The following is a 27,139-nucleotide window of genomic DNA, read 5'->3' as shown; positions in this document are numbered from 1 at the left end:
TCCCTGAACACCTTCAGGAAAACCCTCAAGACCTGGCTCCTTGGCTAAACAGATCTGTGGACACCCCCCACCCCCCTTCAGCGCCTTGCTTACAATTCCCTGATTTATTTATTGATTGATCGTGTGGTCGAAAGGTTATTTGCTAGCCCTTTCAGAATTTCTGCATTTGCCTGACCAATTGGCCTTGTTAAAATTAACTTTCGTGATGAGCTTTATTAAATGTTTTATATACACATTCCTTCCTAAATCGTGGATGTCACTGTTGGACCTTAACTTGTTTTTTTTTTATTTTCCTGTGCTCGCACTTAGAGCCATTGCATAGTTGATCTTTGCATCTCCTGACTTTAAGACTCTCTTGCCAAAAGTCGTGACTCCCTTTTACATTAACCACATTTAATTGGGGTGACTTTTCACCCCAGAACCTTTTACATTGGACAGTTTATCACCCTACCTGGGTGGGCTGTCAATGGTAAAACATGAGATAATTTCATCCTAAGATCTCTTATGACTGTCTTGCCTGGCTGCGTCTATTGTCCTCCTGCATTTATGAGACTGTTCCCTGCAAAGCACTTCCCATCCTGGCTGAGGATTGTGGTGTAATAAGATGGGGTTGTAAACTAAGTATTGCTGCTGGTCAGCTGGGATGAGGAAGGCGCATCTGCTTCTTCAATTCAATTGGAGAGGTCCTTGAATGGATTTATCTTTAACAGCCTGAGTGAGACAGTGTGGATACTTCGATGGGAACCCTGCTTTTTAGACTCAGGCTGTGGCCTATTCTCCTGGTTAACATTCTGCTGGCTTCTGCCATCTGGGCACATCCACTTTGAGGTTTGATAACCCAATACCTTTCTCCTGCAGTTGTGGAACTGCTACATGGTTCTGCGGTTTGGGACCCCTAACTGCTGAAGTCGTGCTGCCTAGCAATGATTTATTAATAACTGTACTGTGAGAAATTATTTAGCATCTGCCTGGGGCCCAGCAATGGAAAGGTGGGAAATGAATTCAAGGAGACTGGTTTGTTATGTCATTTCCCCAGCAAAAGTATAATTATTGTATTCATTAATATTCCTTTTGTACATGCTGCCTTACTAGTGTGGACCCTGATGCATTCTTTTGTTTTCCTAAAACCATACTTGAAAAAGAAATGTGACTGTCACAAACGTTGCTGAAATTTAAAACAATGCAGGTGGAATATTCTGCAAATAACTAGAAGGGCAAATTAAAGTTGTGTTGCTTAGAATAAGCTGCTAGGTTTAGTGGTTACATGGAGGACTAATTCTTTGTAAGTTAGCTTAATGCAATAGCCTGTTAATCAGTCTCCTCCAATATTCCTTCCCCAAGGTAGACAAGGTGTTCAACATTGCTACCAGGACCTTAGCCAACTTGCTTCATCACATTGCCACTACTCTCTCATCATGCATCGGGGTGGCTGCCCGCTCAAAGGCACCCTACTACAAATTGTTAATAGTTGTGTACTAAATGGTTGCCAGTACCTCTCAAGCCCTTTGCTAACATCCTGCTACACAATACACCCTCCAGAAATCTATGATCCACCTACCAAAACTTGCTGTCTACAACCAAAGCACCTTGTGCAGCATTCCAGTTCCTACACCTTTACCTTTTAGACTTATGCCATTGGAACTTACTGGCCCCTCAGATCTCCGCCTGCCTCATCCTCGATGTATTCAAAACAATCATTGTACCAAAACTTTAATGAGAGACACTATGTTACCATTTGTAATGAAATTTGATTGTGCCCCTTTATTCTGCCCAAATGTTTAGTTTTTTGATCACCTGGTTTTTGGCATCTTTACTGTCGGTGAGCCTCACAACTGGTGACTTGGCTGGTTACACGTATATATGTGTCCACAGGTGTGAAGGCTGAGAGTGGGAGACTGCTGTCATGCACTGCTCAGTAACTGCGCACAGGTAGCCTGGTACAGGGAGGACTCTACAGGATTAGATTTTAACCTGGGTTAGGCCATATAATGTTAGGCTACAGTCATAGGTAAAGTCAGTATGATTTACTGTCTTGTCTGGAGTGACAATTTATTATGCGTATGGAGGAAAATATGCCTTAGAAAGCAGTTTCACTTCCCTTTGACCTACACAGTCCAGTGACTTATGTAAATGGGGTGGAAAATGTGTGCCAAGATCAAATCTGCAAGTTTCAAGAAGGTTTCTTTACATATTTATGGGTCATCCAGAATTGTTTTATTTTGCTGGCTAAACTGAAGATCAGAGCCCAGGCCTTTTGTCACCCTGCTGGGCCAAGCTAATTGCTTTACTCTCCACCAGCAGAGACAAAGTCCTCCCCACACAAAGGGTGCAACTAACAGTGCTTCACTCAGATCCTGAGAAGAAAGGGATGGGGAAAAAGATTCTGCATCCATTAATTAGCTGTCACACTGTACTTGAGATGGGCCAGCCCAGGCCCACTAAACAAAGGAAGGAGCCCCCTTCCCACAAAAAAGGCAAAGAAGGAAAGCCGCTCTGCCACATAAAATATAATGCGGTCCTATGTTGCTTTTATTCTAGTTCAGGGAGGACTGGGCTTGGCAGTTCAGGTTGTACTGTTCCCATTGGAGCAGGGTCAAGATTGATTTGCATATAGCTGTGTCCAAACTGAGGTAGTGTGGAGGGATTGGGATGTGACCCTGAGCGACTGCCAGTGAATGAGATTATTTCAAGCATTCCATCTATCAACTTGCTGTTGTTGCAGTTTACACCCTAAGTGCGACAGGTATACCCAGAGGTGGGTCCCCTACTCAATGTGCCACTGGAATCAAACTGTACTTTGCTGATGAGCCCTATCAGTGTAAAACCGGTCCTAGGTTGCTTGTGTTCTGATTCAGGGAGACCTGGTCTGACTGTTCAGCCTGGACTGTTCTCAGTGAAGCAGGGCAAAGACCGCTTTGTATATAGCTGGGTAAAGACTGATTTGTATATAGATGGATCCAAACTGAAGTAGCATGGTGGGTGAAAAAACAATGGACTGGGATGCTGCCCTGTTTGGTTGCCAGTGGCTGAGATTAATTCAAGCTATTCATCCATCTCATTGTTGTGTTTGTCATGAGGGCAGGTACTGTTTTTGGGTCATGACACTTTAAGGGTCCAATGTAATGTTGCCAAAAGTATCTCCACCAGCCTTATGTATATTTTAAATGACTGTGTAGTATTAAGCAGGGGTGTCTTGTAACTTTAAAAACCGATGGGGTGCGGTGCCGAAAAATTCGACTCAGATGCTGCTGGCTTGTGCCTCACCCGGACAGCGAGCCAGAAAGGTAATGAAGGTGGTTAATTTCATGCATGCCAATCCTGGAGCTAGCATGAGAGCGACTCCAGGATTGGTTGGAGCAGCTAATCCAGCACACATTTTGCATCTGGGGGCCTGTGCCTGCAATCCCCCGGCTGTTTTACAGTGCTGGGATTGCTGGCTCTGAAGTGCAAATGTCGGATATGCCCGCTGTAGACAGCCGGCCAGTCTGACATGGACACTCAGCACCTGCAGATTTCATCCTGCAATCTGCAGCACCCTGCCCCGCCCCTCTATCACAATTGTGCTAGAGCGGCCGGTGGCACACAGAATAATAAAATGGTAATGGCCATTTTACTACTCTGTTTACCTGCTATGCATCAGGCGGGGTGACGCTTCTCTGCCTTAATGGAGGAGCAACCACTGGTATTAAGTAGTGTGTGTGAAATAAATTTACATTTCCTTTTCTAAAGAGAAGCACAGACTAGAAAGTCATTTATTGGGTATTATTATTGCGTGTCAGTCAATGGTGATTATTAGCCAACACCACCTCCCTTGAATAGGCCTTAGACTGCTCTCCTCCACTACCCTGAGAGGGTCAAGCGCTACAGTGGGGTGTTTGGTTACCAGTGTAGGAGAGAATTTGGACCCATTACTTGTGCAGGCCACACAACTAATGAAACTTTTCCTATCACTATTCTAAATATGATTGTATTGTTTTTGTTTTGTCTCTGTTGGTGTTCGCTGACTTTTCTCATGAAACAGCCTTGTTAGTAAGGACCTCAATCTGATTTACGCATTCCATCATGTGTACTTTGTCTGTGCCCAGGGGCCAGGACCCCTGCTCCAAATGGTAACAAACCCCTTCAGTATTCCCCTCAACAATTACATTCTGGCTCCATGCTCATTTATCAGAATGCACACATAGCTTTTACCCAATGAAATGTACTTTCTGTAACTATAGGTTCACACTAAACCTTGCCGCTGATTCGAGCTTGTCTTTTTTAGTCTTAACTGCCACTCCCCAGTGAAACACAGCTATAATATTTTTTACTTCGTTCCCGATAATATACCTGATGCCTTATTTCTAACGGAAACATAACTGAATAATTTTTTTGACACCAGACATAGCACAACATAACATAGCACAAGCCCTTCCCGAATGGAACAGGTTGGACTTGGCCCTTTTTGCAGGGTCATCCCTGAAATTTTTGCCTTCCTCCTATATTTTTTCTGACCTGTTGTTGGCTGTTTTATGACTCTGGGCACTTTACCACTGCTGATCAGTGCTAAAGTGCATATGCTCTCCCTATGGTAAATTAATGTATTGATTTGTGATTATATGATTGACTGATTTGGTTTACTTGTCAGACCCTAGTATAGTGCACAGGGCTTGTAAATCCAAATGCTGCTGGTGGGCTTGCAGCACTGGTTGTGCCACCCACAGAAGCAGCCTTGTAAAATGTGTCTAAGGTCTGCCATTGCAGAGCCTGTGTGCAGTCCGGTACTGTCATGCTGACTGGGCAAGTGCACCCACTTGCCAGTCCCTAAACCTTCCCTTTTTTTAATATCAGACACCCCTATGTTAGGCCCAAGGGCAGGGTGCATTGTAAGTATAAGGTAGAACATGCCCTGGTGTGTGTGACATGTCCTAATAGTGAATTACAGCCATTTTCGTTTTTCACTATTGCAAGGCTACCTGTTCTCCATAGCCCAGAATGGGCTGTTAGATTATTCCATGTTTATAATCTTAACTGACTCAGAGAACATGGTAGAAATTCGAGTTTAGTATGCCTGAACTCAGAATGATAAAATACACCTTTTAGTGAAGGTGGGTTTAACATTCTGTGTTTGAAAATACCACTTTTAGAAAGTAGGTATTTTCTTGCCTAACCTTTCAAGCCTGCCTCTGCTAGGTTGTGTATTCCTTGTCTGGAGTTTGAGTGACAGGGCTGGGGAATTCCAGGAGACAGGGTGAGTCCGTCCAGTGGTTAATAGATCTGCATCTAGATGGGAGGGAGGAGTTGCACCTGGGACCTGAATAGGACTGTGCCTGCCCCCCACAGTGCTGGCTCCACCCCCTGTGGTGCGTCTGATGTTTCTGCCCTGCACTGTGAAAGGAAAGATGGAGTCATGTCAACAGAGTGCTCCAGAACTGGTTTAGACTGGGCAAAGGCCCCTCAGAGGACAAAGGATTTTGGGGTATAAGTAGTGGGACCCTGATCCCAAGAATTTAGATCACTTTTGGAACAAGAAGAAACCTTTACTGAGGAGCGGAACCTGAAGAAACTGAGGAGAGACTATCCCTAAGCTGAAGTGCTGCTTGGGGGATTGGCCTGCAGTGGTTTGCCTGACTGCCAAAGGAAGGAGAAGAGACTTTGAGTGCTTATTTTAACTTGTAAGGCTCTCCAAGGGCTTGGAACAGAGCTTGCCTCCTGCTGAAGTTGCAGGGACAACAGACTTCAACCACCAGCTCCCCAGAGTTCTTTGGAAGTGCCTGCTGCTGTTTTGGCCCTTCTGAGGGACTGCGTGTCGCAAGGAGCTGGAAGCGTGACTCATCGAAGCCGAAGCGTGTCGCCGTCGCTGCTGCTGCCGTCCCACTTCTGAACAAGGGTGTCGCCGCTGGATTTGTCGCACTGCACAGCATCGAGAGAAGAGTCTCGCAACAAGGAAGAAGCGTGTCGTTGTCGCACTTCTAAACAAGGGTGTCGCCTCTGGAACTTTCGCATTGCACCGCATCGGAGAAAGCGCCTCGCATCCCCGAGAAGTGCGCCGCCATCTGAGCTGCTGCCGTCGCATTTCTGAACAAGGATGTTGCCGCTGTAGTTGTCGCATCGTGCGGAAGCTTCACGTATCTTGGGAGAAGAGTGTCGCAGTTGGAGCTGTTGCCGTTGCACTTCTGAACAAGGGTGTCGGCACTGCAGTCCACGCATCGAACCGAGAACTTCTCGCATCCCCGGAGAAGCGTGCCGCATCTGGAAAATCTTCACTTCTTTATTTCTTTGCACCAGAACTTTGCCGCATTTCCATTGCTGCGACATTGCTTGTCGTGGAAGCGCAACGCATCGTAAGGTACATTGACGCAAAGTGTCGCATCTTAAGAACTGAACTGAACTAAGCTAAAAACTACCATCATAAAGTAATAGTATTGTGTATTTTTGTCGTTTATGGTCTTGTGGTAAATCTATATAAAGTATCCTTACTCTTGATATAAAACCTGTGTGGTGTCCATTTGTAGTGTTGTCACTGGATTACTGTATGTGGTCACAAATGCTTTACACACTGCCTCTGAGACAATCCTGTCTGCTCGTGCCAAGCTACCAAGGGGGTTAGCAGGGATTATTTTAGGAGTGTACCCCCTTACCCTGTCTAGAGGCAAGGATCCCTATTTGTCACAAGTACCTACCTGTGCCAACTAGAGATCCCCAAATCTAACAGAACTGTTTTGTCAAATGTAAACTGATGGATGTCCTAATAACCAGATTTATAAAGTTCATGGGTATGCCCAAAGGCGTATCCTTGCGCTAGAGACAGAGAGCCCAAAAGCCTACCACCAACAGTCCTGCCTACTAACAGAATACGAGAACAGCAGACATTCTACTTCCTTCCTACCCAACATGACCTTGTTCCGGAGTGGATTGGCATCCATTACCTGGTCTTGGTATTTAGGAGGAGCTGGATCCAGAGGAGACCCCACTTAACTTACCCCAGGAGAGTCCTAAGTTTGTAAGGGATGTTGGCATTGCTATTGTTTTTAAAACAATCTACATCTGTGAGAAGGTGCCCTCTTTCTGCATGGTTGCCCCCATTTATTCCTGCATGGCTGATGTGCGTTGACTGAGTGTGCCCTGGGCTCCTGCTAATCGGGTACCCAGGGCCTGTGTTCTTTCCCTAAAACTGCATTGAAGCCTGTACCCAATTGGCACCTCCGGCCACAGGCCAGCCCCTGGTAAATGGTACCACAGGTACCCAGGGCACTGTGACCAGAGAAGACCTCCAAGGGCTGCAGCACTTATTGTGCCACCCTTAGAGATCCTGTACCCTGACACTCACACACTGCCTTTGAAGGCTGCGTGTCTTGGTGCAGAACAAAGTGAAGAGTTGACATGGCACACATCCCTGTGTGAAATGCCTATTACCCACTATCCTGGCATAGATCAGTCACCACTTTATCTGGGTGCACTATACCAGTGGTGAGGGTATAGGTGCATGAGCCCTGTACCCCTACAGTGTATAAGTCCATTCTTAGACATTGTAAGTGTAGTGCTGCCTTTAAGAGTGTATGGTGCTGGGAGTTTGTCATTACGAACTCCACAGCACCATAGTGGCTACACTGAAAACTGAGAAGGTTGGTATCAAACTTCTCAGCACATTAAACCCACACTGATGCCAGTGTGGGATTTAATGAAAAATGCACACAGCGTGCATCTTAGAGATGCCCCCTGAAAATAAACCTACCACTAGTGTCCAGGCTGAGTGGCTGCTTTCAGCTGCCACCACCAGACATGTTTCTGGATCCCTGGGTCGAGAGCCTGCTGTTCTCTGGCGCCTGAAACAATGCACATACTGAGACAAGGTGCCAAGTCTCCTCCCCCAGGATGGACACGGTTCACGAAAGGGAAGCTTCTAAGGCTTGCCGCCTTTGTGAGCTTCCCCAGGCGGCTTGCTCTCAGCAACTGGTCCCCACTGGTTCTGACCCCCTCTTTAGGCGGGAGAACTGACAGGAAAAACAAGTGAGGAAGAGAGGTGTGCCCACCTCTGCCAACTCCAGCCCTAAGGTGGGGGAGGCGAGGTGAAGCACAACTCTCAGTCCACGCCACCTTGAAGATGGGGGGGTCTCAGCCAACCAGGGACAGGCTCATGCCCCCCTCCCACTGGAGGATGGCATAATAGGGGGTGTACCCAGTCCAGTGAAGGGACCCATTGGTCCCTGCCTTTTACCTACCTGTAACGCCCCTAAATAAGAAGAAAACTGACGTCAGCACGCCGGGAGGGGCTTATATGGTTCCACTGACGTCACTTCCGTGGACGACGTCAGGACGGAGCCCGGCGACGCCACCTCCTGGCGTGCAGAGGTATTGCTGGGGAAAAAAGGATTTTCCGGATCCAGTCTGACGTCTGGGGGGATATTCTAAGTTAAGGAATCTGCAGCTAGACTGTGTCTTCACCAGATATATCGTTACCGAAGGTAAGTAACTCTTCCATTTAGGGGCACCCCTGAACCTGCTTCCTCGGACAAGACCCTGCAACAAGAAGGCGACGAAGAAGAACCGAACAGCCGTGCAGCAGCTAACAAGAGGAAGACACCAACTGACTTGGCCCCAGCCCTACCGGCGTGACTCCCCCTCGAACCTGCTCCTGCAAAATCCCGGTGTGTCCTGCAGCCAGCAACCTCGAAAACCCCGGAGGACCTGCCTGCCTTCAACTACAAAGACTCTGTCTCCCATGAACACCGGATTTGTTCATCTGCAACCTCTGGCTCCAGCCGGACACTGCGGATCCTCCACACTCTGCACCCGCCATCCATGGCCCGAGCTCAAGTGGGCAAACATAATGAGGAGGTCCCCCCGGCGATCCTGACCCGAGATCCGGCAACCCCTGACCTGCCTCAAGCCTCCAGCTGTCGACTGCTGTCTAAATCCAGAAGGCCCCCCTAACCGCGACCAGGAGCTAGTAAGAAGATCCGGCCCCAAAAGGCACCCCTGCACCCGATGCCCCACGGCCTGTGTACCCAAACCGACGGTACCTAACGAACCCCTAACTTCCCAACTCACCTCTTGAAGTGGTGGTCACACCCAGAAGACCTTCGTCCCCGAGCCTGCAGCCTTTGCAAACCGGAGGTTCCCCATTGAAACCAACAGGGCGCCCGATGTCGAAACAGCACCCTGCACCCAACTGCCCTAGTGCCGCTGTGGTGCACCTTTTGCGCTTATCTGTTTCCCCATTTGCCCTGAGCTAAAGTCCAGGAGGTTTGCTCCCACATCCCAGTGGCCTGCTTGCCAGCAGCCACCAACCGGAGGCCCCCTATCCCCCATTGGATAACATTGGGCCTCAGCACTATGCACCTGGCTGCCCCAGTGCTGCTGAGGGTGTAACTAGAGTATATCCTTGACCCAGGGGATCCCTGGTTCTAACCCCAGAAGCTGAACTCCAATGACCAATTACTTACCTGGTAACAGTTAACTTAATTTCTCTCCATAGGAACTAATTGACTATTTTTCTCTGAAAAATGTTTTAAGTGTGGAGTTGATCTGTATGGAAACCTGAAAAATGAAAATTGTGCAAAACTGATTTTACTTACCTTTTCTCTAGGAAATGTCCCAGTGTGATATCTAGGCATATCACACTGAGTAGAAAAACTAATCTAAAAAGTAATCTCAAAAGTAACGTAAAAGTAACTTACCTGTAATTTTCACTGCAAAGTAGATATAAAGTATATGTACAGCATTTCACAGTATTGCATTACCAGTAATTCAAACTGTAACCATTTCAAAGTACATTTACAATTCCATTTCAAACTGTATATTTACTGCAAATTATCTATCAACTTACCTGTGCCAGGCTTGCTTGGTTCTGTGAAATAAAATAACTAAAAGAACATTTTTATACAAAAACAATTGGTCTGAAGTTCAGCCTTTGAGTGTGTGAATTCATTTGCTGACTGAGTGTGTACAACAAATGCTTAACACTGTCCTCTGATACTGCCTTACTGCTCAAACAGTACCACAAATTGAGTGTGAGGTGCTATCTAACTTTACCTCTGCCTACCTTTGGGGATCCACTGGACTCTGTGCACACTATACCTCACTTTGGTATATTATATACAGAGCCAGCTTCCTACATTGGTGGATCAGTGGTGGGATATACAACTTTGCATTTGCTGGGCTACTTCGTTACTACCTGATCACACAACAGAACTCTTAAATTATCTTTAGAATTCAGATTTGTTTCGAATTGGCATTTTTTGCAAAATTACTAAAAGTCTTGTTAGGGCCTTGGCTAAGTCCCTTTAGAATTTTAGTAAACTAAAAGTCACTGTAGCTAGGGTTAAAGGGGTTAGAAGTTTTAACAATGTCTCAAAACAAGAACCCAGCTGTTAGTGAAAAAACCTACAATGACATAGAGGAATTGGTTGAGGAGCTCGACCTCACCCATAACCTTCACTTGTCTTTCAAGGAGTTAATGTCCCTATGTAAAATTTAAAACATAGACATGGGTCCCCATCCTGCCAAACAAAAGCTCCTCTAGCTGTTGGCTGGGTATGCTAAGGATCAGCCATCTGAAAATGGTGAAGACTAGTCAGATGGAGAAGGCGGGGGAGGGGAGGACCTGGTAGATCAACCCCCTCCACTTCCTAGGGAGAAAAGGGTCCAAGTACCGTTCACTCCAAGAATCAGCCTCTCAGTACCTAGATCCCACACAGGTGGATCAGATATCATTGAGGACAGCCTCAATGAGGACTGCCTTTTAGTAAGTCTGACCATGAGAATCCCCAAGATAAAAAGCCTGAGTCTTCAAAAGGGCCCCAGAAACCTGTACAGGGGGGTGGGTCCCAAAACTCTTCCCAGTCCAATAATAGGTACAGGGGAAAGAACTTTGATCCTTTAAAGGCCTGGTGTAACGACTGTAGAAAGTTGGGACACTTAACTGGAGATACTGCTTGCCCAAACAAGAAGGCTCCTAGTCCTACTACAGCTACTCCTGGGGTAGCAAGTCTCCAGATGGGATCAACAGTGTGCCAAGAACAAATCTGGTTGCACACTGAAGCAGTTCTAGTTTCAGAAGGGGATGTTGAGTTTGCCACTTTAGCTGTGTGGCCACCCAACTTAAAAAAAGTACTTGCAGTACCCTTGGATTAATGGAACTACGATAGAAGCTCTGAGGGATACAGGTGCCAGTGTCACTATGGTGAGAGCCACACTGGTTTCCCCTGAGCAATACTTGATTGGGAGAACTTACCCAGTCACTAATGCCTACAGTGTTGCCACTAACCATGCAATGGCTATGGTGACATTAGACTGGAGGTGGGGGGGGGGGTTACTGGCCTGAAACAGGTAGTGGTCTCTCCAAAGCTACCAGCTTCATGTCTGCTTGGCAATGATCTGTAAACCTCAGCATGGGCTGAGGTTGAACTGAAAACCCATGCAGCAATGCTGGATATCCCTGAATTGGTGTGTGTAAAACCAAGAGCACAGAGCAAGAGACAGGGTGAAAAAAGTGTTGGAGCCTGAATGTATGGCCCAACCTTCCAAGAGAAAAGATAAGAAGACTAGGATACCAGCTTCTGTACAGAAAAGGGATCAGGACCACTCTCCTCAGGGAGAGGCCTTGGACACCCCAGAGGGACCTGAGCCCATGGAGCTTGACCCTTAGCAGGTTGAACTCCTAGGCCCAGGGGGAGGCCTCTAGGTAAGAGCTTTGCCTTGGACAGCTGGTCTGTCCAACTCTTGAAAGCCTGAGGCAGCAAGCTGCTGCACAGGAAAGGGGAGATGTCAGTGGTACCCATAGAGTTTATTGGGAAGAGGGACTACTGTACACTGAGGGCAGAGTCCCCAACCCTGGGGCCACTAGGAGAGTGGTAGTGCCTCAGAAGTACAGGGAGTTCCTCCTAACTTTAGCTCATGACATCCCCCTAGCTGGACATCTGGGCCAAACCAATACTTGGGAAAGGCAAGTTAGCCACTTTTACTGGCCCCAGATGCACCAAAAAGTAAAGGAGTTTGTCAGCTCCTGTGTTACCTTTCAGGCCAGTGGCAAGACAGGTGGCCCCTCAAAGACCCCCCTGATACCACTACCTGTGGTGGGGGTTCCCTTTGAAAGGGTAGGTGAAGACACAGTGGGTCCACTTGAACCTCCCACGGCACCAGAGAACAAATTCATTCTAGTAGTAGTGGATCATGCCGCTAGGTACCCTGAGGCAATTCCCCTTAGGACTACTACAGCTCCTGCTGTAGCCAAGGCCCTCATTAGTGTCTTCACCAGGGTAGGGATTCCCGAGGAAGTGGTTTCAGACAGAAGATCCAACTTCATGTTTGCTTACCTAAAACCCTATCACCCACAAACCAATGGCCTTGTTGAGAGATTCAAGAAGACATTGAAAGGCATGGTTATGGGGCTCCCTGAAAAACTCAAAAGGAGATGGGATGTCCTCTTACCCTGCCTGCTTTTCGCTTACTGAGCAGTGCCACAGAAGGGAGTAGGGTTTTCCCCCTTTGAACTTCTGTTTGGTCATCCTGTGAGAAGACCACTCTGTCTTGTAAAAGAAGGTTGGGGGAAGCCTCTCCAAGAACACAAACAAGATATTGTTGACTATGTGCTTGGCCTAATATCCAGAATGGCTGAGTACATGGAAAAGGCATCCACAAATATTGAGGGCAGCTAGGAGCTTCAGAAGCACTGGTATGACCAAAAAGCTGCACTGGTTAAATTTCAACCTAGACAAAAGGTGTGGGTTTTGGAGCCAGTGGCACCAAGGGCACTCCAGGACAGATGGAGTGGCCCTTACCCTATCCTAGAAAAAAAGAGTGAGGTCACCTACTTGGTTGACCTGGGCACAAGCAGAACACCCAAAAGGGTTATCCATGTGAACCGCCTGAAGCACTTTCATGACAGGGCTGACCTCACCATGCTGATGGCGACTGATGAGGTTCAGGAGACAGAGAGTGAACCTCTCCCTGATCTCCTCTCATACAGCCCAAAATATGGGTCAGGGGATGGAGTTGTCTTTTCAGACACCCTCTCTGCCCAACAGCAGACTGATTGCAAGCAAGTCTTGCAGCAGTATGCCAAGCTCTTTTCCTTGATCCCTGGTCAGACAAACTGGTGTACCCATGATGTGGACACTGATGACAGTTCACCTGTCAAAAACAAAATCTATCAACAGTCTGATCAAGTTGAGGAAAGCATCAGATCTGAAGTCAGCAAGATGCTGGAGTTAGGGGTTATTGAACCCTCTGAGAGCCCCTGGGCCAGCCCAGTAATTCTAGTCCCCAAACCTCATCCACAGGGTGGAAAGAGAGAAATGGGGTTCTCTGTGGACTATAGAGGGCTTAACTGCGTCACTAAGACAGATGCTCACTCTATCCCAAGAGCAAATGAGTTGATAGACACATTGGGTGCAGCCACAGTTGTAAGTACCTTTGACTTAACAGCAGGTTACTGGCAAATTGGCATGGCCCCAGGAACAAGAATAGACAGCATTCTCCACACCTGATGGGCATTATCAGTTTACTGTTATGCCCTTTGGTTTAAAGAATGCCCCTTCGACCTTCCAGAGGTTGGTGAACCAAGTCCTTGTTGGATTTGAGTTCTTTAGTGCAGCTTATCTAGATGATATTGCTGTCTTTAGCTCCACCTAGCAGAATCACTTGATCCACCTTGGGAAGGTTTTAAATGCCCTGCAAACTGCAGGCCTAACTATCAAGGCATCCAAATGCCAGATAGGGCAAGGAACTGTGGTGTACCTGGGCTACCTTGTTGGTGGAGGCCAGGTACAACCCTTACAGCCCAAGATCCAGGCCATCCTGGACTGGGCAGCTCCAACAACCCAAACCCAAGTCAGGGCATGCCTTGGCTTTACTGGGTACTACAGGAGGTTTGTGAAGGGATATGGGTCCATTGTGGCTCCCCTCACAGAACTCACCTCCAAGAAGATGCCCTAAAAGGTAAACTGGACAGTTAGTTGTCAAAAGGCTTTTGACGCCCTGAAAGAGGCTATGTGCTCAGCACCGATTCTCAAAGCTCCAGACTATGACAAGCAGTTCATTGTGCAGACTGATGCCTCTGAGCTAGGGATATATGCGGTCCTATCCCAGACCAATGATGAAGGTCAAGACCAACCTGTTGCTTTTATAAGCAGAAGGCTTCTCCCCAGGGAGCAGCATTGGTGTGCCATTGAGAGGGAGGCCTTTGCTGTGGTTTGGTCCCTGAAGAAGATGAGACCATACTTGTTTGGTCATCACTTCCTAGTTCAAATTGATCACAGACCTCTTGGATCGCTAATGCAGATGACAGGTGAAAGTCCGAAACTGTTGAGGTGGTCCATCTCCCTACAGGGAATGAACTTTGTAGTGGAACACAGACCTGGGACTGCCCATGCCAATGCAGATGGACTTTCCAGGTTCTTCCACTTAGAAAATGAATACTCTTTTGGTAAAGGTTAGTCTCATCCTCTTTCGTTTGGGTGGGTTGGGGGCTTGTGTGAGAAAGTGCCCTCTTTCTGCATGGTTGCCCCCAATTTTTTGCAGAATTGCTGATGTGCTTTGACGGAGTGTACCCTGGGCTCCTAATCAGGTACCAAGGGCCTATGTTCTTTCCCTAAAACTGCATTGAAGCCTAAATCCAATTGGCATCACAGGCCACATGTAAGCCCCTGGTAAATTGCACCACAGGTACCCAGGGCACTGTGACCAGAGAAGGCCTCCAAGGGCTGCAGCACTTATTGTGCCACCCTTAGAGGTCCTGTACCCTAACACTCACACACTGCCTTTGCAGGCTGCGTGTCTTGGTGTAGAACAAAGTGAAGTGTCGACATGACACAAATCGCTGTGTGCCATGCCTACAACCCACTACCCTGGCCTAGATCAGTCACCTCTCTAGCTGGGTGCACTATACCAGTGAGGAGGTACAGAAGCTTGAGCCCTTTCCCCTTATAGTGTCTAAGTCTATTCTTAGGCATTGAACGTGCAGTGCTTCCATTAAGAGCATATGTTGCTGGGAGTTTGTCATTACGAACTCCACAGCGCCATAATGGCTACACTGAAAAGTGAGTAGTTTGGTATCAAACTTCTCTGCAGATTAAACCCACACAGTTGCCAGTGTGGGATTTCATGAAAAATGCACTCAGAGGGCATCTTAGAGATGCCCCATGAAAACTAACCTACCACTAGTGTCCAGGCTGAGTGGCTGCTTTCAGCTGCCACCACCAGACATGTTTCTGGACCCCTGGGTCGAGAGCCTGCTGCTCTCTGAGGCCTGAAAGAATGCACATCCTGGGACGAGGTGCCATGCCTCCTCCCCCAGGATGGGCAGTGTTCAAGAAGGGGAAGCTTAAAAGGCTTGCCACCTTTGTGAGCTTCCCCAGGCCACTTGGTGCTCTCAGCAACTGGTCCCCCTGGTTCTGACCCCCACTTTGGGCAGGACAACCGGCGGGAAAAACAAGTGAGGAAGAGAGGTGTGCCCACCTCTGCCAACTCCAGCCCTCAAGTGGGGAGGCGAGGTGAAGCACAACTCTCATTCCACGCCATCTTGAAGGTGGGGGGACTCAGCCAACCAGGGATAGGCTCATGCCCCCCTCCTACTGGAGGGTGGCATAATAGGGGGTGTACCCAGCGAAGGGACCCATTGGTCCCTGCCTTTTACCTACCTGTAACGGCCCTAAATCTAGTATTTAGGGTCACCCCTGAACCTTTCTTCCTCAGATAAGAACGTGCAACAAGAAGACGAAGAAGGACCGAACAGCAGTGCAACTGCTAACAAGAGGAAGATGCGCCGCCACCCCTCCCCCCCCGAACCTGCTCCTGCGAAATCCTGGTGTGTCCTGAAAACCAACAACAAAGAGTCTGTCTCCCGTGAACACCAAATTTGTTCATCTGCAACCTCTGGCTCCGGCCGGACACTGTGGATCCACCCCACTCTGCACCCGCCGTCCACGGCCTGAGCTTGAGTGGGCAAACACCACGAGGAGGACACCCCAGCGATCCTGACCTGAGATCCGGCGACCCCTGACCTGCCTCAAGTCTCCAGCCGACACATGCAGCCTAAATCCAGAAGGCCCCCCCTAATCGCGACCAGGAGCTGGTAAGAAGATCCGACCCCAAAAGGCACCCCTGCACCTGACGCCCCACGCCCTTGTTTGCCCAAACCGATGGTGTCTTACCTACCCCTAACTTTCCAACTTACCTCTTGAAGTGGTGGTCTCACCCAGAAGATCTTCGTCCCCGAGCCTGCAGTGCCTTTGTAGAATGGAGGTTCCCTGCTGAACGAACAGGGCACCAGACGTCGAAACAGCACCCTGCACCCGAACGCCATAGTGCCGCTGAGGGTGTACCTTTGGTGCTAGTTTGTTTCCCCATTGAGCCTCAGCACCCGGCCACCCTAGTGCCGCTGAGGGTGTAACGAGAGTGCATCCTTGACCCGGGTGGGAACCTTGGTTCTAACCCCAGAAGCTCAACTCTTGACTGTTTTTCTCTGAAAAATGTTTTAAGTGTGGTGTTGATGTGTATGGAAACCTGAAAAATATCAATTGTGCAAAACTGATTTTACTTACCTTTTCTCTAGGAAATGTCTCAGTGTGATATCTAGGCATATCACACTGAGTAGAAAAAGTAATCTCAAAAGTATTATAAAAGTACCTTACCTGTAATTTTCATTGCAAAGTCGATACAAAGTATATGTACAGCATTTCACAGTATTGCATTAACAGTAATTCAAATTGTAACCATTTTAAAGTACATTTACAATTGTATTTCAAACTGTATATTTACTGCAAAGTATTTATCAACTTACCTTTGCCAGGCTTGCTTGGTTCTAGGAAATAAAATAACTAAAAAGACATTTTTATACAAAAACAATTGGTCTGAAATTCAGTCTTTGAGTGTGTGAATTCATTTGCTGACTAAGTGTGTACAACAAATGCTTAACAATGTCCTCTGATACTGCCTTACCGCTCGACCACACTACCAGTGTCTAACTTTACCTCTGCCTACCTTTTGGGATCCACTGGACTCTGTGCACACTATACCTCACTTTGGTATAGTATATACAGTGCCAGCTTCCTACAACATCTGCACCATAAAAGATCTTCTAGTCCCTGATGGTGTAAGCATGATTTTTTTCTTTTTGCCTGTCCCATAATTTTCCCTTCTCCGTCTCCATTATCTATTACTCTCCCAGATCAGAAGACAGGTGCATTTAAAAAGAATTTTTTTTTATTGATAGTTTTATTTTCCATGGTACATCATTATACATGTTCAATTAAGGCATGATGCCAGGTGTACACAATATGTGTATTATGGAGTATCCATCTCATCACACATCGTATAGTTCAATTAAGAAACAGCAAATTGTACATGGATATTACCCCTCCAGTGATCTGGTGCGAGATTTGTCATGCTGACTAATGCCAGGTGCCTGTATATGTGGGTTTCCGCAAGGGTGTGGGTTGAAATGTAGTCCCCCACTCTATCCCGATATACCTCTTTGATTGATGCCCATGTTGGTATTCCCAATATATATGAGCCTACTCTGTGGTGCCAGGGGGTAAACATGAAACTGTGAACTGAGGGGGGAGGTGGGAGGGGGATGGGAAGGGTCCGGGGAGCCTATAAAATATATTGTGGTAAGTATCTGTTTTGTGGTTGGTTCCAGTTCGTCTATGAACTGTCTGTGGCATCAGAATCAGGGAAAGAGGGATGACTAGGGGGGGCTGTATCTCCTATCACTAGTCGGGTACTAGTCTGGTGGAACCCTATTATATGATCGGCCTTTCACCTGATACGGCTATTGCGTAGTGGCATTTATGTGCGCTATCGGGGACAGGGGTGGAGTCTGGGATTGGGATGGTGTAGCCCTGGGTAAGTCTTCTTGTATTGTCTCTTGTGTAAACTGGAACAGGAGTTGTGCCCATTCCATAGAGATGGGATGTTTCCGAATCCCATTCACCACCTCATGTCTCAAAAGACAGGTGCATTATAATGCTAGCGGAAGCAATCTGTTCCTTTGCGCTAAGGTTTTCTAATTCTATTATCCCTGGGGATCTTGAGCTTAATTTTGAAGGTGTAAATGGCACTGGGGAATGTAACCTTACTAAAATTCTTTAAGCTTTACAGCTTATTCAACTGGTTAAACCTTCCATGCACAATGCTGTACAGACACTTGACCCATTTTTGTTTCTCATCTTCTTAGGTTGAAAGTAGATCTGTAACTGCCTTTGGCCTGGACAGATCAACATGCTATACCGAAGTTCATTCAAATAGATTCTTTGCCTCCTGCCAATTTTGCCTGTGTTACAGTACTGAGTCCACGCTCCTAGTAGGAACGGAAGATTCCAGAGAGAACCTGTATAGGAGGGGGACTGCAGCACTCATTCTGCTTGACCTGAGCCCCGCTTTTGACACAATATCATATTGTGCTCCTGAGAAGACTCAGTGATTGAGGCATCAAGACATCAATGTTTCTACTTTTTCCTAGCTTAGGGTTAGATGCCGTACAGATGTATTCCGAATGAATGTCTCCAGCTTTTGAAAAGCTAAAACCGTGCAGTGAGCCTTCTCTGAAAATGCTGTGCCAAACTTTAATGCCCTGCTAGCCAACTTAATTACTGTGCCTGGATATTTGACTTTTGGCATATAGCTTCAAAACTTGTTTGAATATTTCTAAGAATACAAATATGTTGAAAGTGTTTTTATTACGGGCATGTTTAAATTTTTCTTGGCTATATAATTCTTTTGTATATGTTTCTTAGTAGATTTCTGGTAAGCTAACCTGTCTACTATCTATATATATTGTGCAGTGCTCTGTTTAATATGCTACTCCAGTATATACTAAATGAAATAATGTATACTTTTTTTACAGTGTCTTAAAAAAGCTGTAATGATGGACAGTCAAAACCACCTATACTGGAACTCCCTAGGTGTAGTTGCCTGCTCCTCAGGTAAGTTGTCAAAATAGCACGTGTTGCAATGTTTTTCAAGTTCTTTAATGAATCTTCAATACACACATGCAACAGTGCCTCCAGCCAGTCCAGCTCCCAATCTTCACCTGTCCCTTCAAGGAACAATACTTCCATGGAGACCGTGAGCATTCTTGGCATGAACTGAATATTCTTAGCATGAGCTACAGTAATCATTTAAAGTGATATGCATAACAATTACAACACACTCCCCTTGCATAACAATAAAGAAACATCACCAAAGAAATGAATCTAACCTCACTCATACCCAAGAGATTAAGAGCTAACAATGCGAAAAAAGGAGAACAAGGAAAGAAAAATCTATTAATCTATAGGAGAACAGCATGTCAACATGTCCCTCTCATACCGACTTTATCTCGTTACAAAATCTTTAAAACTTCTGGATCTTGCTAAAGGTCTCATGACAGATAAATCAAAAGAACCTTTTTCTACACTCTACCTGGAGTGATCATTGGAAAGATCTGCTCCTGTGTCACTCAATAACTTATTGCTAAGATATTTTCGCAATCTAGACATGGTCCACTTGCATCCTGTGTGAACTGTTACCTGACTACCTTTAAAGTAAGTATTGACAAAGAGGCCCATGTACTAGGTTACCACCTTCCTTTCCCATCTGGGTTTCTTGACAAGGACAAGGCTCCCCCACATTCCACTTCCTGAATTTCACAGAATTCTTTTCATCATACCTACGTTTATACTTTTGCTGGTAAGATCTGATCTTCGAACCAATCTTCTCCTTGTCTGGATGAGCAGTGCTCTTGAAAGGTAACCATGTAGAATTTAATTTGAAAGACGCAGATCTGCCCCTCAAGCACACAAAAGCCATCCTTTGTGTCACACAATTAGAGGTGGTGCCATGTGCCCATCACATACCTCTAAGAATCTTTTTAAGAGGAACCCTGGTCTTCACAGCCGTCTGCACACAGGCTTTCATCATTTTGTTCATCCACTCTGCAAGTCCATTGACTTGTGGTGCATAAAGGGCCTGCCTCTGGTGTGTTATATGAAGATGACTTAGAAACTCATGCATTTCTCGCAAAGTGAACTGTACCCTATTATCTGTTACCAGATACGTGGGTAACCCCTCGCTTGCTACTCATCTTTAAGAAATTCCAGGACATTTGCAGTGCACACTGTGTTTCTACTTAGTAGCCACCCATTTGGACGTATAATCCACAAGAAGCAAACAAACCTTTTAATGGTTTGTAATAGCTCAAGCTGTCTCATGATGTCCAGACCTAGTTGTGACCAAGGACCCTCTGGCACAGCAACAGGCAACAAAGAAGTAGTACTGATTACATTAGCTGCACACAAACAACACTCCTTAACAATCGCCTCCACTTGGCGATCCATGCAGGCCACCAGTGGCTTTCTTGAACTGGGCCTTAGTGAGACTCTTGCCCAGATGCCCCTCATGTCCAAATTTATTTTTCTGGGTCTCATGCCCTTGTGAGGAACCACCCTTTCACCTCTCACCAAGTAATCCTAGAATAATGTGATCTCATGCCTTACTGACCGAAGCGGTCTTATAATCAGTGTTTCTTTCACAGCAACCTCATGTATACTGCTTTGAACTGTGATGTTGTCAGACTGTGAGGTGTGTTTTTTCATCTTTCACCCAACCAGAAATGTTTTCCACTCCTTCTACAGTTGCAGTGGCTTCTTTGAGTAAAGGATTTCTGGTCAACATCTTCTCCTGCACTCTAACACTATTAGTACATCTTACTAATAGGTCTCTCACCAGTGAATCATTTAAGTCTCTGAAATCACACGTCCGTGCTAGCATCTTAAGTGAGGCAATATAATTAACCACATTGGGTTCTTGTGCTCTAGTTTTCAATATGTATGTCTTTACACAACAAGGTTAATGTGTGGACCAAAATATTGCTCATGCAGTTTCAAAGACATTTCAAATACATCTGAAGGTTCTCCATCACCCAAAGGCAAGTTCATCAACGCTCTCATAGATATTGCGTCCTTCTATCCCTACATTATGAAGGAGAACGGCTTGCTTTCTGTGCGCTGAGAACTTTTCCCCACCAAAGGCCACAATATAGGAATCAAACCATTTTCTCTACTGTTTCCAGGCGAGAAGTGGTTCCCCTTTTTCAGACAAAAAGTTTGGGGGCTGAGACATATTCCTAATTGGTACTTGTAAGAGATAACAAATCAAAGCCTGTTACCTTTAATCTGAAATTGCTGACAGGCAACTTGTGAGAGATTTCAAAATAAAACCGGTTTCCATTAATCTGAAAATGTCACCAAACTGATTGCCGAAACAGCGTTGTTGGGGGTTAAAACAGATGCAACGTTTTGTCCATGCCGGTTGCTTGATAGAGGATTCCAGAGAAATAGTTAAAAAGAAACCAGCAATGCAATAACCATGCAATAACGCTAGCGGCAATCGAGTAGACTCAATGGGTATAATCCTGTTTTTAAGATGGTAGCTGATACGACGTGTTGCAATGTGACATTGTGTTAAACTGGGGTCATGATGCGCAGTAATTGCCTTCTAAATCCTCCCCTTGCATTCCTCACTGTGCGTCGTCACTTGACTGGCTAAACGCAGTACAATGGCAGCTGACAACATGCTTCTAGTTCTAAAGATGCAAACCACAATCGTAGAATCCTCGCTTAAGGCAATCCGGGCTGCTTCGGTGAGTACTTTCAAAAAGAAACACTGCTCACAGTCCCATGTGATTGCAGAAACAACACAGTGGTCACAAAAGTTCACAAATTCCCCAAAAGGCAATCCAATGTTGTCCAATGAAGGAACAGCAGACCATTAGCAATAAAAGCAGGCTTCCTTCCTTCCATCAAATCCATTTGGTATTCCAAAAATGACCACTGCAGCACTCCATAAGGGTTCGTAGGTGAATTGGTGGTGTGGCTGGTCCCCTATTCTGGTTCACTCATCGCCATTGTTAAAATAGCATCTCTTGCAAGTTTTCAAGTTCTTTAATGAGTCTTCAATACACACCACCAACAGTGCAGCCTGCAAGTCCAGCTCCCAATCTCCAACTGTCCCTGCAAGGAACAATCCTACCATGGAGACCATGAGCATTTGTGGCATAAGCTGCACATTCTTCGCATGAGCTAAAGTAAGCATTTAAAGTGATATGCACAACAATTACAACACAAGTCTCTAGCAGTTTATTAGTAGTTTTGTATAGTGCAGATACGGCCCATAGAGGGATTTACATAACTTAAACAGTTGATAATAGCAACAACAAATTAACAGAATACATTTTAAACATATGTGTACTAAGCTAAACTGCAGGATAAAATGTAAGCGAGTACCCAGAGGACAGTCAGAGCATTCGTGCAGAAGGTTACTAACAGGACAAGCAAGAAGGCATAAAGTGGACATTGATTAAAATGTAAACAAATACTAGAAATACATGAATACTCATGGTGCTAAGAGTAAAATACAGGAAATAGCGATGTGCTCCACAATGAGGCAACTAGACAGAGCCTCTCATTTTTAAGTGAGGTCACACATAAATGATTGACAGTGAAACTAGTCAGAGATTGATCCTATAAGATCAAAGATAGATTAGAAAATGTTGCTGGAATGGTACCTTTTTCATTTCAGTGTTAAAAGATTTTGAGGGAGTGCGTAGTTATATTACCAGATGGGGTGGAGATCCTGAGTTTTGATACACTCCTAGAGAAAGACTGTTTCGGAGTCCTTTTCCATCTGCTGTTTGGAAGTTCAAGCAGAATGGTGTCTAGTTTCTTGTTTAGTTTTGATTGCTCATTGTGTATCTCATAGTAGTAATATGTTAATTAAAATCACCTAATTGACATGTGATGCTATACTGAATGATATTGCAAGTACTTTGTGCCAAGGGATCTGTTGTTTGATAGTAATATTAATAGCCCGTTTAGAAAAAGTCTTTAGTGGTTAAAGGCTTCGTGTATCATTAGGTAAGATACAAGTTTGGAGTCTGAATGGTACCATACTTGTGTGTCTTATCTCTAAAAGATGCATAATTGGTAAAGGATCCCTAATATCGGTGAGTTTTTAAATATAATCATCACGATTATATCTGTTCTTGTACCTCTAAATTACAGCTGGCACCTAACCATTTCCAAAATGCATCATTCTAAAAATATTACTATGACTTTTAAACTACTTGAAGTTTGCAACAAGCATACACTAAGGGATGTTCTCTATATTTCAGTTAATTGCAGATAAATGCAGCATGGATGCACATTTCTTGTATAAGAGGCTTCTTCCTTGAGTATTTTAGAAAGGCAGGTAACACTGCATGTTCATCAGTGACCATCAGCTAACTCCAGGATGTGTCTCATGTCTCCTTTCAATCTGATAAAGTCATCTAGCCGCAGATTCCTTCCCTTTCAATTTCCCAGGTGGCAGACTGGATCCGGAAGATTTTTCTTCGAGCAGTACCCCTGCGCACCTTTAGGTGGCGTCGGTCAGCTCCTTGTGACATTGTCTGCATTGTCTCCACTGTTGTGACATCCGTGTCACCTATCTAGGCTCCACCCCAGTGCACTGACTTCAGTTTTTTTCTTTCTGCGCCAGCCAGCGCAGATCCGTGAAGAGAGCTACTTTCTGTTGCTTTTTGGCAGGCCTTTTTCAACATTTTGTCAAACATTTTTTGGTGTAGGTTTTCACCATGTCCAAGAGAACTTCTGGATTCAAGCCAACGCTGGTCGTACCCTTGCAAATGACCCCCAGCGCAGGTCCCAATGCTGAGACTCCCGGCACCACACATGCCCACTGGCGAAGCCAGTCCCATTTCTATCCATGAAGATCTGGAGCGAAATCTCTGCCTACCAGCTCTAATAGAATCCTTGGGTTCTAGATTGTTTTCTCAGTCCTATTCTGACGGGCTAGGAATGGAGGAAGATTGGGAGAGGTCACTGGACTCTTTACAAGACCAGCCTTACTACAGCGGACTGGACACTTCTCCAGATTCTCACCTGCTTTCTTCCCCTACCGTGGCTATGGAGGAGGGAGCATCCTACTCAAAATGGTGGTGCGAAGGCCAGCGGAGGTCCTGGGCCTTGAGCTCCCTTATGTGGCAGTCAAGACAAACCTCTTGATGGAGGTCCTGCAGACTGGTGTCTCCTCCTCAGAACTTTTGCTGCCTTTCAAGGAGGCCTTAACTGATGTTCCACTAGTCTCCTGATCCAAGCCCAGCTCTGGGGCTCCTGTGAATAGGACAATTGCCTGTCGCCATCACCCTGCACCAGATGACCCATGTTTCCTCATCAACTCCCGAGAGCTTGGTGGTTCAAGCCTTTACATCCCAATGTGTGTTCCCTTCCACACCCCCTGATAGGAAATCCAAGATTTTGAATCATTGGGCTAAAAACATTTTTTCTTCTACTTCTTGGCATTGACGCCGGTGAACATTGCGTACTTTTTGGGCCGTTATTCCCACACTATTTGGGAAAAGGTTGCGCAAGTGCTGACACTGGTTCCGGCGGAGGCCCAGGCCATCCTCTGCCAAACTTGTCAGATGGTAGAGATGCAGCATAGTTTGCCATTCGTTGTGGGCTCGACACAACCGACTCACTGGGCAGAGCAATTTCAACAACAGTGGTTGTTAGATGCCATGCCTGGTTGAGGACTTCTGGCTTTTCGGGGATGTTCAGGCCTCTCTCATGGCCATGCCCTTTGATGGCAGATATGGTGCTGGAGCGCTTTAAGGACTCGCGGGCTATGGCCTAGTCCTTTGGCCTCTCAGTGATCACTCGTCCCCTGTCTGCCTTTCGCCGGTTAAGGATGGAGCTTTCAGCCGCGGCAGCCATATACCAGCCACAAGACCGCGTAAGTCCCAACAACTTCTGCGTGGCTGTGGCTGGGGCTAGTCCTGACCCCGTGGTTGGGCAGCCAGAGGCAGTCAATCCACCACCCCACACCATCAGCCTCCAAACCTTCCTAGTACAGCTCTACAAGAAGTTGGGTCGCCAGTTGGTGGCAGAATCGGCCATCACCTTCACCACTGGCAGAACATCACGGCGGATAGGTCGGTTCTTCAGATAGTCCGAAGGGCCTACTCCCTCCCCTTCGATGGTACTCCTCCCTCCACGCCTCCAACTTAATACCGGCTGACAGAGGATCATCTTACTTTGCTTCAGGAGGATGTTATGACTCTCTTGGCCGAGGGAGCCATAGAGAGGGTTCTGGTGGCAGTAGTAGTTGCTATTCCTGCTAGTTTCTGGTCCTAAAAAAAGAAAAGGGCCTGCACTCTATTCTAGATCTGCGAGCCCTCAACTACTTCCTCAAAATGGAAAAGTTCAAGATGCTCACTCTAACTCAGGTCTTGTCTGCCCTAGACCCGGAAGACTAGATGGTAGCTGCCTATTTCCATTCCCATCCTGCCAGCTCATCGGCGCTACCTGTGGTTTACAGTAGGCCATGAGCACTTTCAGTTCACCGTGCTCCCCTTTGGACTTACCAGCGCCCCTCGGGTGTTCACCAAGGTGATGGCGGTGGTGGTAGCTCATCCGCGCATATCAGGGGAGTCAGCATTTCCTTTTCTCCTCTATCTCGATGACTGCGAGTTCAGGATATTCAGTCTATTATACCGATGTTTCAGCCTCTATCCTGGGTTTCCGTGAGAATGACTGAGGCTTTTGGGCCTCATGGCCTCCTGCATCCTGCTAGGGACACATGCCAGATGGCATATGCCGGCTCTGCAGTGGGACTTGAAGTTCCAGTGGGCTCAGCATTAGCAAAATCTCTCCAACATGGTCCAGATCTAGGAGAGAATTGCATAGGACCTGCAGTGGTGGCTAATAGACCGTGCATGATTGGGTCAGAGGCAGACCCCTCACCCTTCCTCAACCTGATCACACAGTAGTGTCAGATGCGTCACTCCTGGGATGTGGCAGCCATTTGGGATAGGTGGTGATCAGAAGACTGGTCTCCAGCGGAATCCTTCCTACAGATCAACTTGCTGGTGCTCCAAGTGCTTCGCTTGGCATTGAAAGCCTGTCTTCCTTCAATCAAGGGAAAGCTGGTTCAACTATTCACAGACTACACCAACGCCATGTGGTACTGCAACAAAAGGGTGGGGGGGTCTGTGGACCCTTTGTCAAAGAGGCCCTGCATCTCTGGACGTGGCTGGAACAGCAGGGTATTTCCCTAGTGGTTCAAAACCTGGCAGGTTCTCTGAAAGCCAGGGCGGACAAACTCAGCGGTTGATGCCTAACCTATCTCGAATGGTGTCTCCATTTGGAGGCGACGCAAGATCTCTTTCAGCAGTGGGGGAGCCTTGGTTAGTTCTGTTCGCCTCCTCTGAGAACATGCAATGACAGCAGTTTTGCGTGCTGGACTTAAGAAAGCAGCACTCGCTCGGCAGTGCTTTTCATCTTGACTGAAGCTCAGGCCTCCTGTACGCCTTTCCGCCAGAACCACTCCTGTCCAGAGTGCTCAAGAACCTAAGAGCGACTGGGCCCAAGTCATTCTTGTAGCTCCAGACTGGGCACGGAGAGTCTGGTATTCCAAGTTTCTCCAACTACGCATCAATCCTCCGATCATGCTGCCCCTTCTGGAGGATCTTCTGTTGCAGCAGCAGGGTAGGATCCTCCACCCGAACCTGTCAACTTTACGCCTTCTTGCATGGAGATTGAGCGCCAGCAGTTGACAGCATTTCACCTTCCTCTCGAAGTCAGTAATGTAATTTTGGCAGCCAGGCGTTCCTCTACCAAGACCGTGTATGTCTGCCAGTGGCCCAAATTTGTAAAATATTGTATTGAAAGATCTATTGATCTTTTTCCTGCTTCCCTCTCTCAAGTCCTTCTCTTTATTTTGACCCTTACCCAGCTGGGATCTGCTCTGGGCACTATGAAAGGGTACCTTTCGGCCAGCTCTGCCTTCTTAAGGCTACAAGACCAATCCTCTTTATTTAAATCCCCCTATTGTAAATAGATTTCTAAAGGGGCTTATCCACATGTTTTCACCAGCACCTTTCATCTTGCCTCAGTGGGACCTTCATTTCTCATCTTCCTGATGTGTGCTCCATTGGAACCTATGCGCAACTGTCCCCTCCAGCTACTTACCATAAAGACAACCTTTCCAGTGCCAATAATTTATGCCAGGAGGGTGTGCGAATTGCAATGTCTGTCATCCAAGCCTCCTTACCTGACCATCTTTCCTGATAAGTTGATTCTTTGCACTAGGGTCTTTTCCTTACCGAAAGTGGTAACAC

At 46.5% G+C, this 27,139-nt stretch overlaps 1 protein-coding gene across 2 annotated transcripts in view; it reads left to right on the top strand.

Annotated features, from left to right (window-relative positions):
* SKIC3 (SKI3 subunit of superkiller complex) overlaps positions 1-27,139 on the top strand; it is a 1,406,584-nt gene that overhangs the window by 562,426 nt on the left and 817,019 nt on the right. For both annotated transcript variants that reach the window (XM_085632495.1, XM_085632494.1), the window contains exon 21: positions 18,830-18,908. In XM_085632495.1, the coding sequence (XP_085488621.1) occupies positions 18,830-18,908 (79 nt within the window). The remainder of the gene's footprint in view (positions 1-18,829; positions 18,909-27,139) is intronic.

Source organism: Triturus cristatus, chromosome 2_1, assembly GCF_964204655.1.
Source record: "Triturus cristatus chromosome 2_1, aTriCri1.1, whole genome shotgun sequence".
In the NCBI taxonomy this organism is placed as follows: domain Eukaryota; kingdom Metazoa; phylum Chordata; class Amphibia; order Caudata; family Salamandridae; genus Triturus; species Triturus cristatus.
This window is presented reverse-complemented; position numbering and strand designations above follow the sequence as displayed.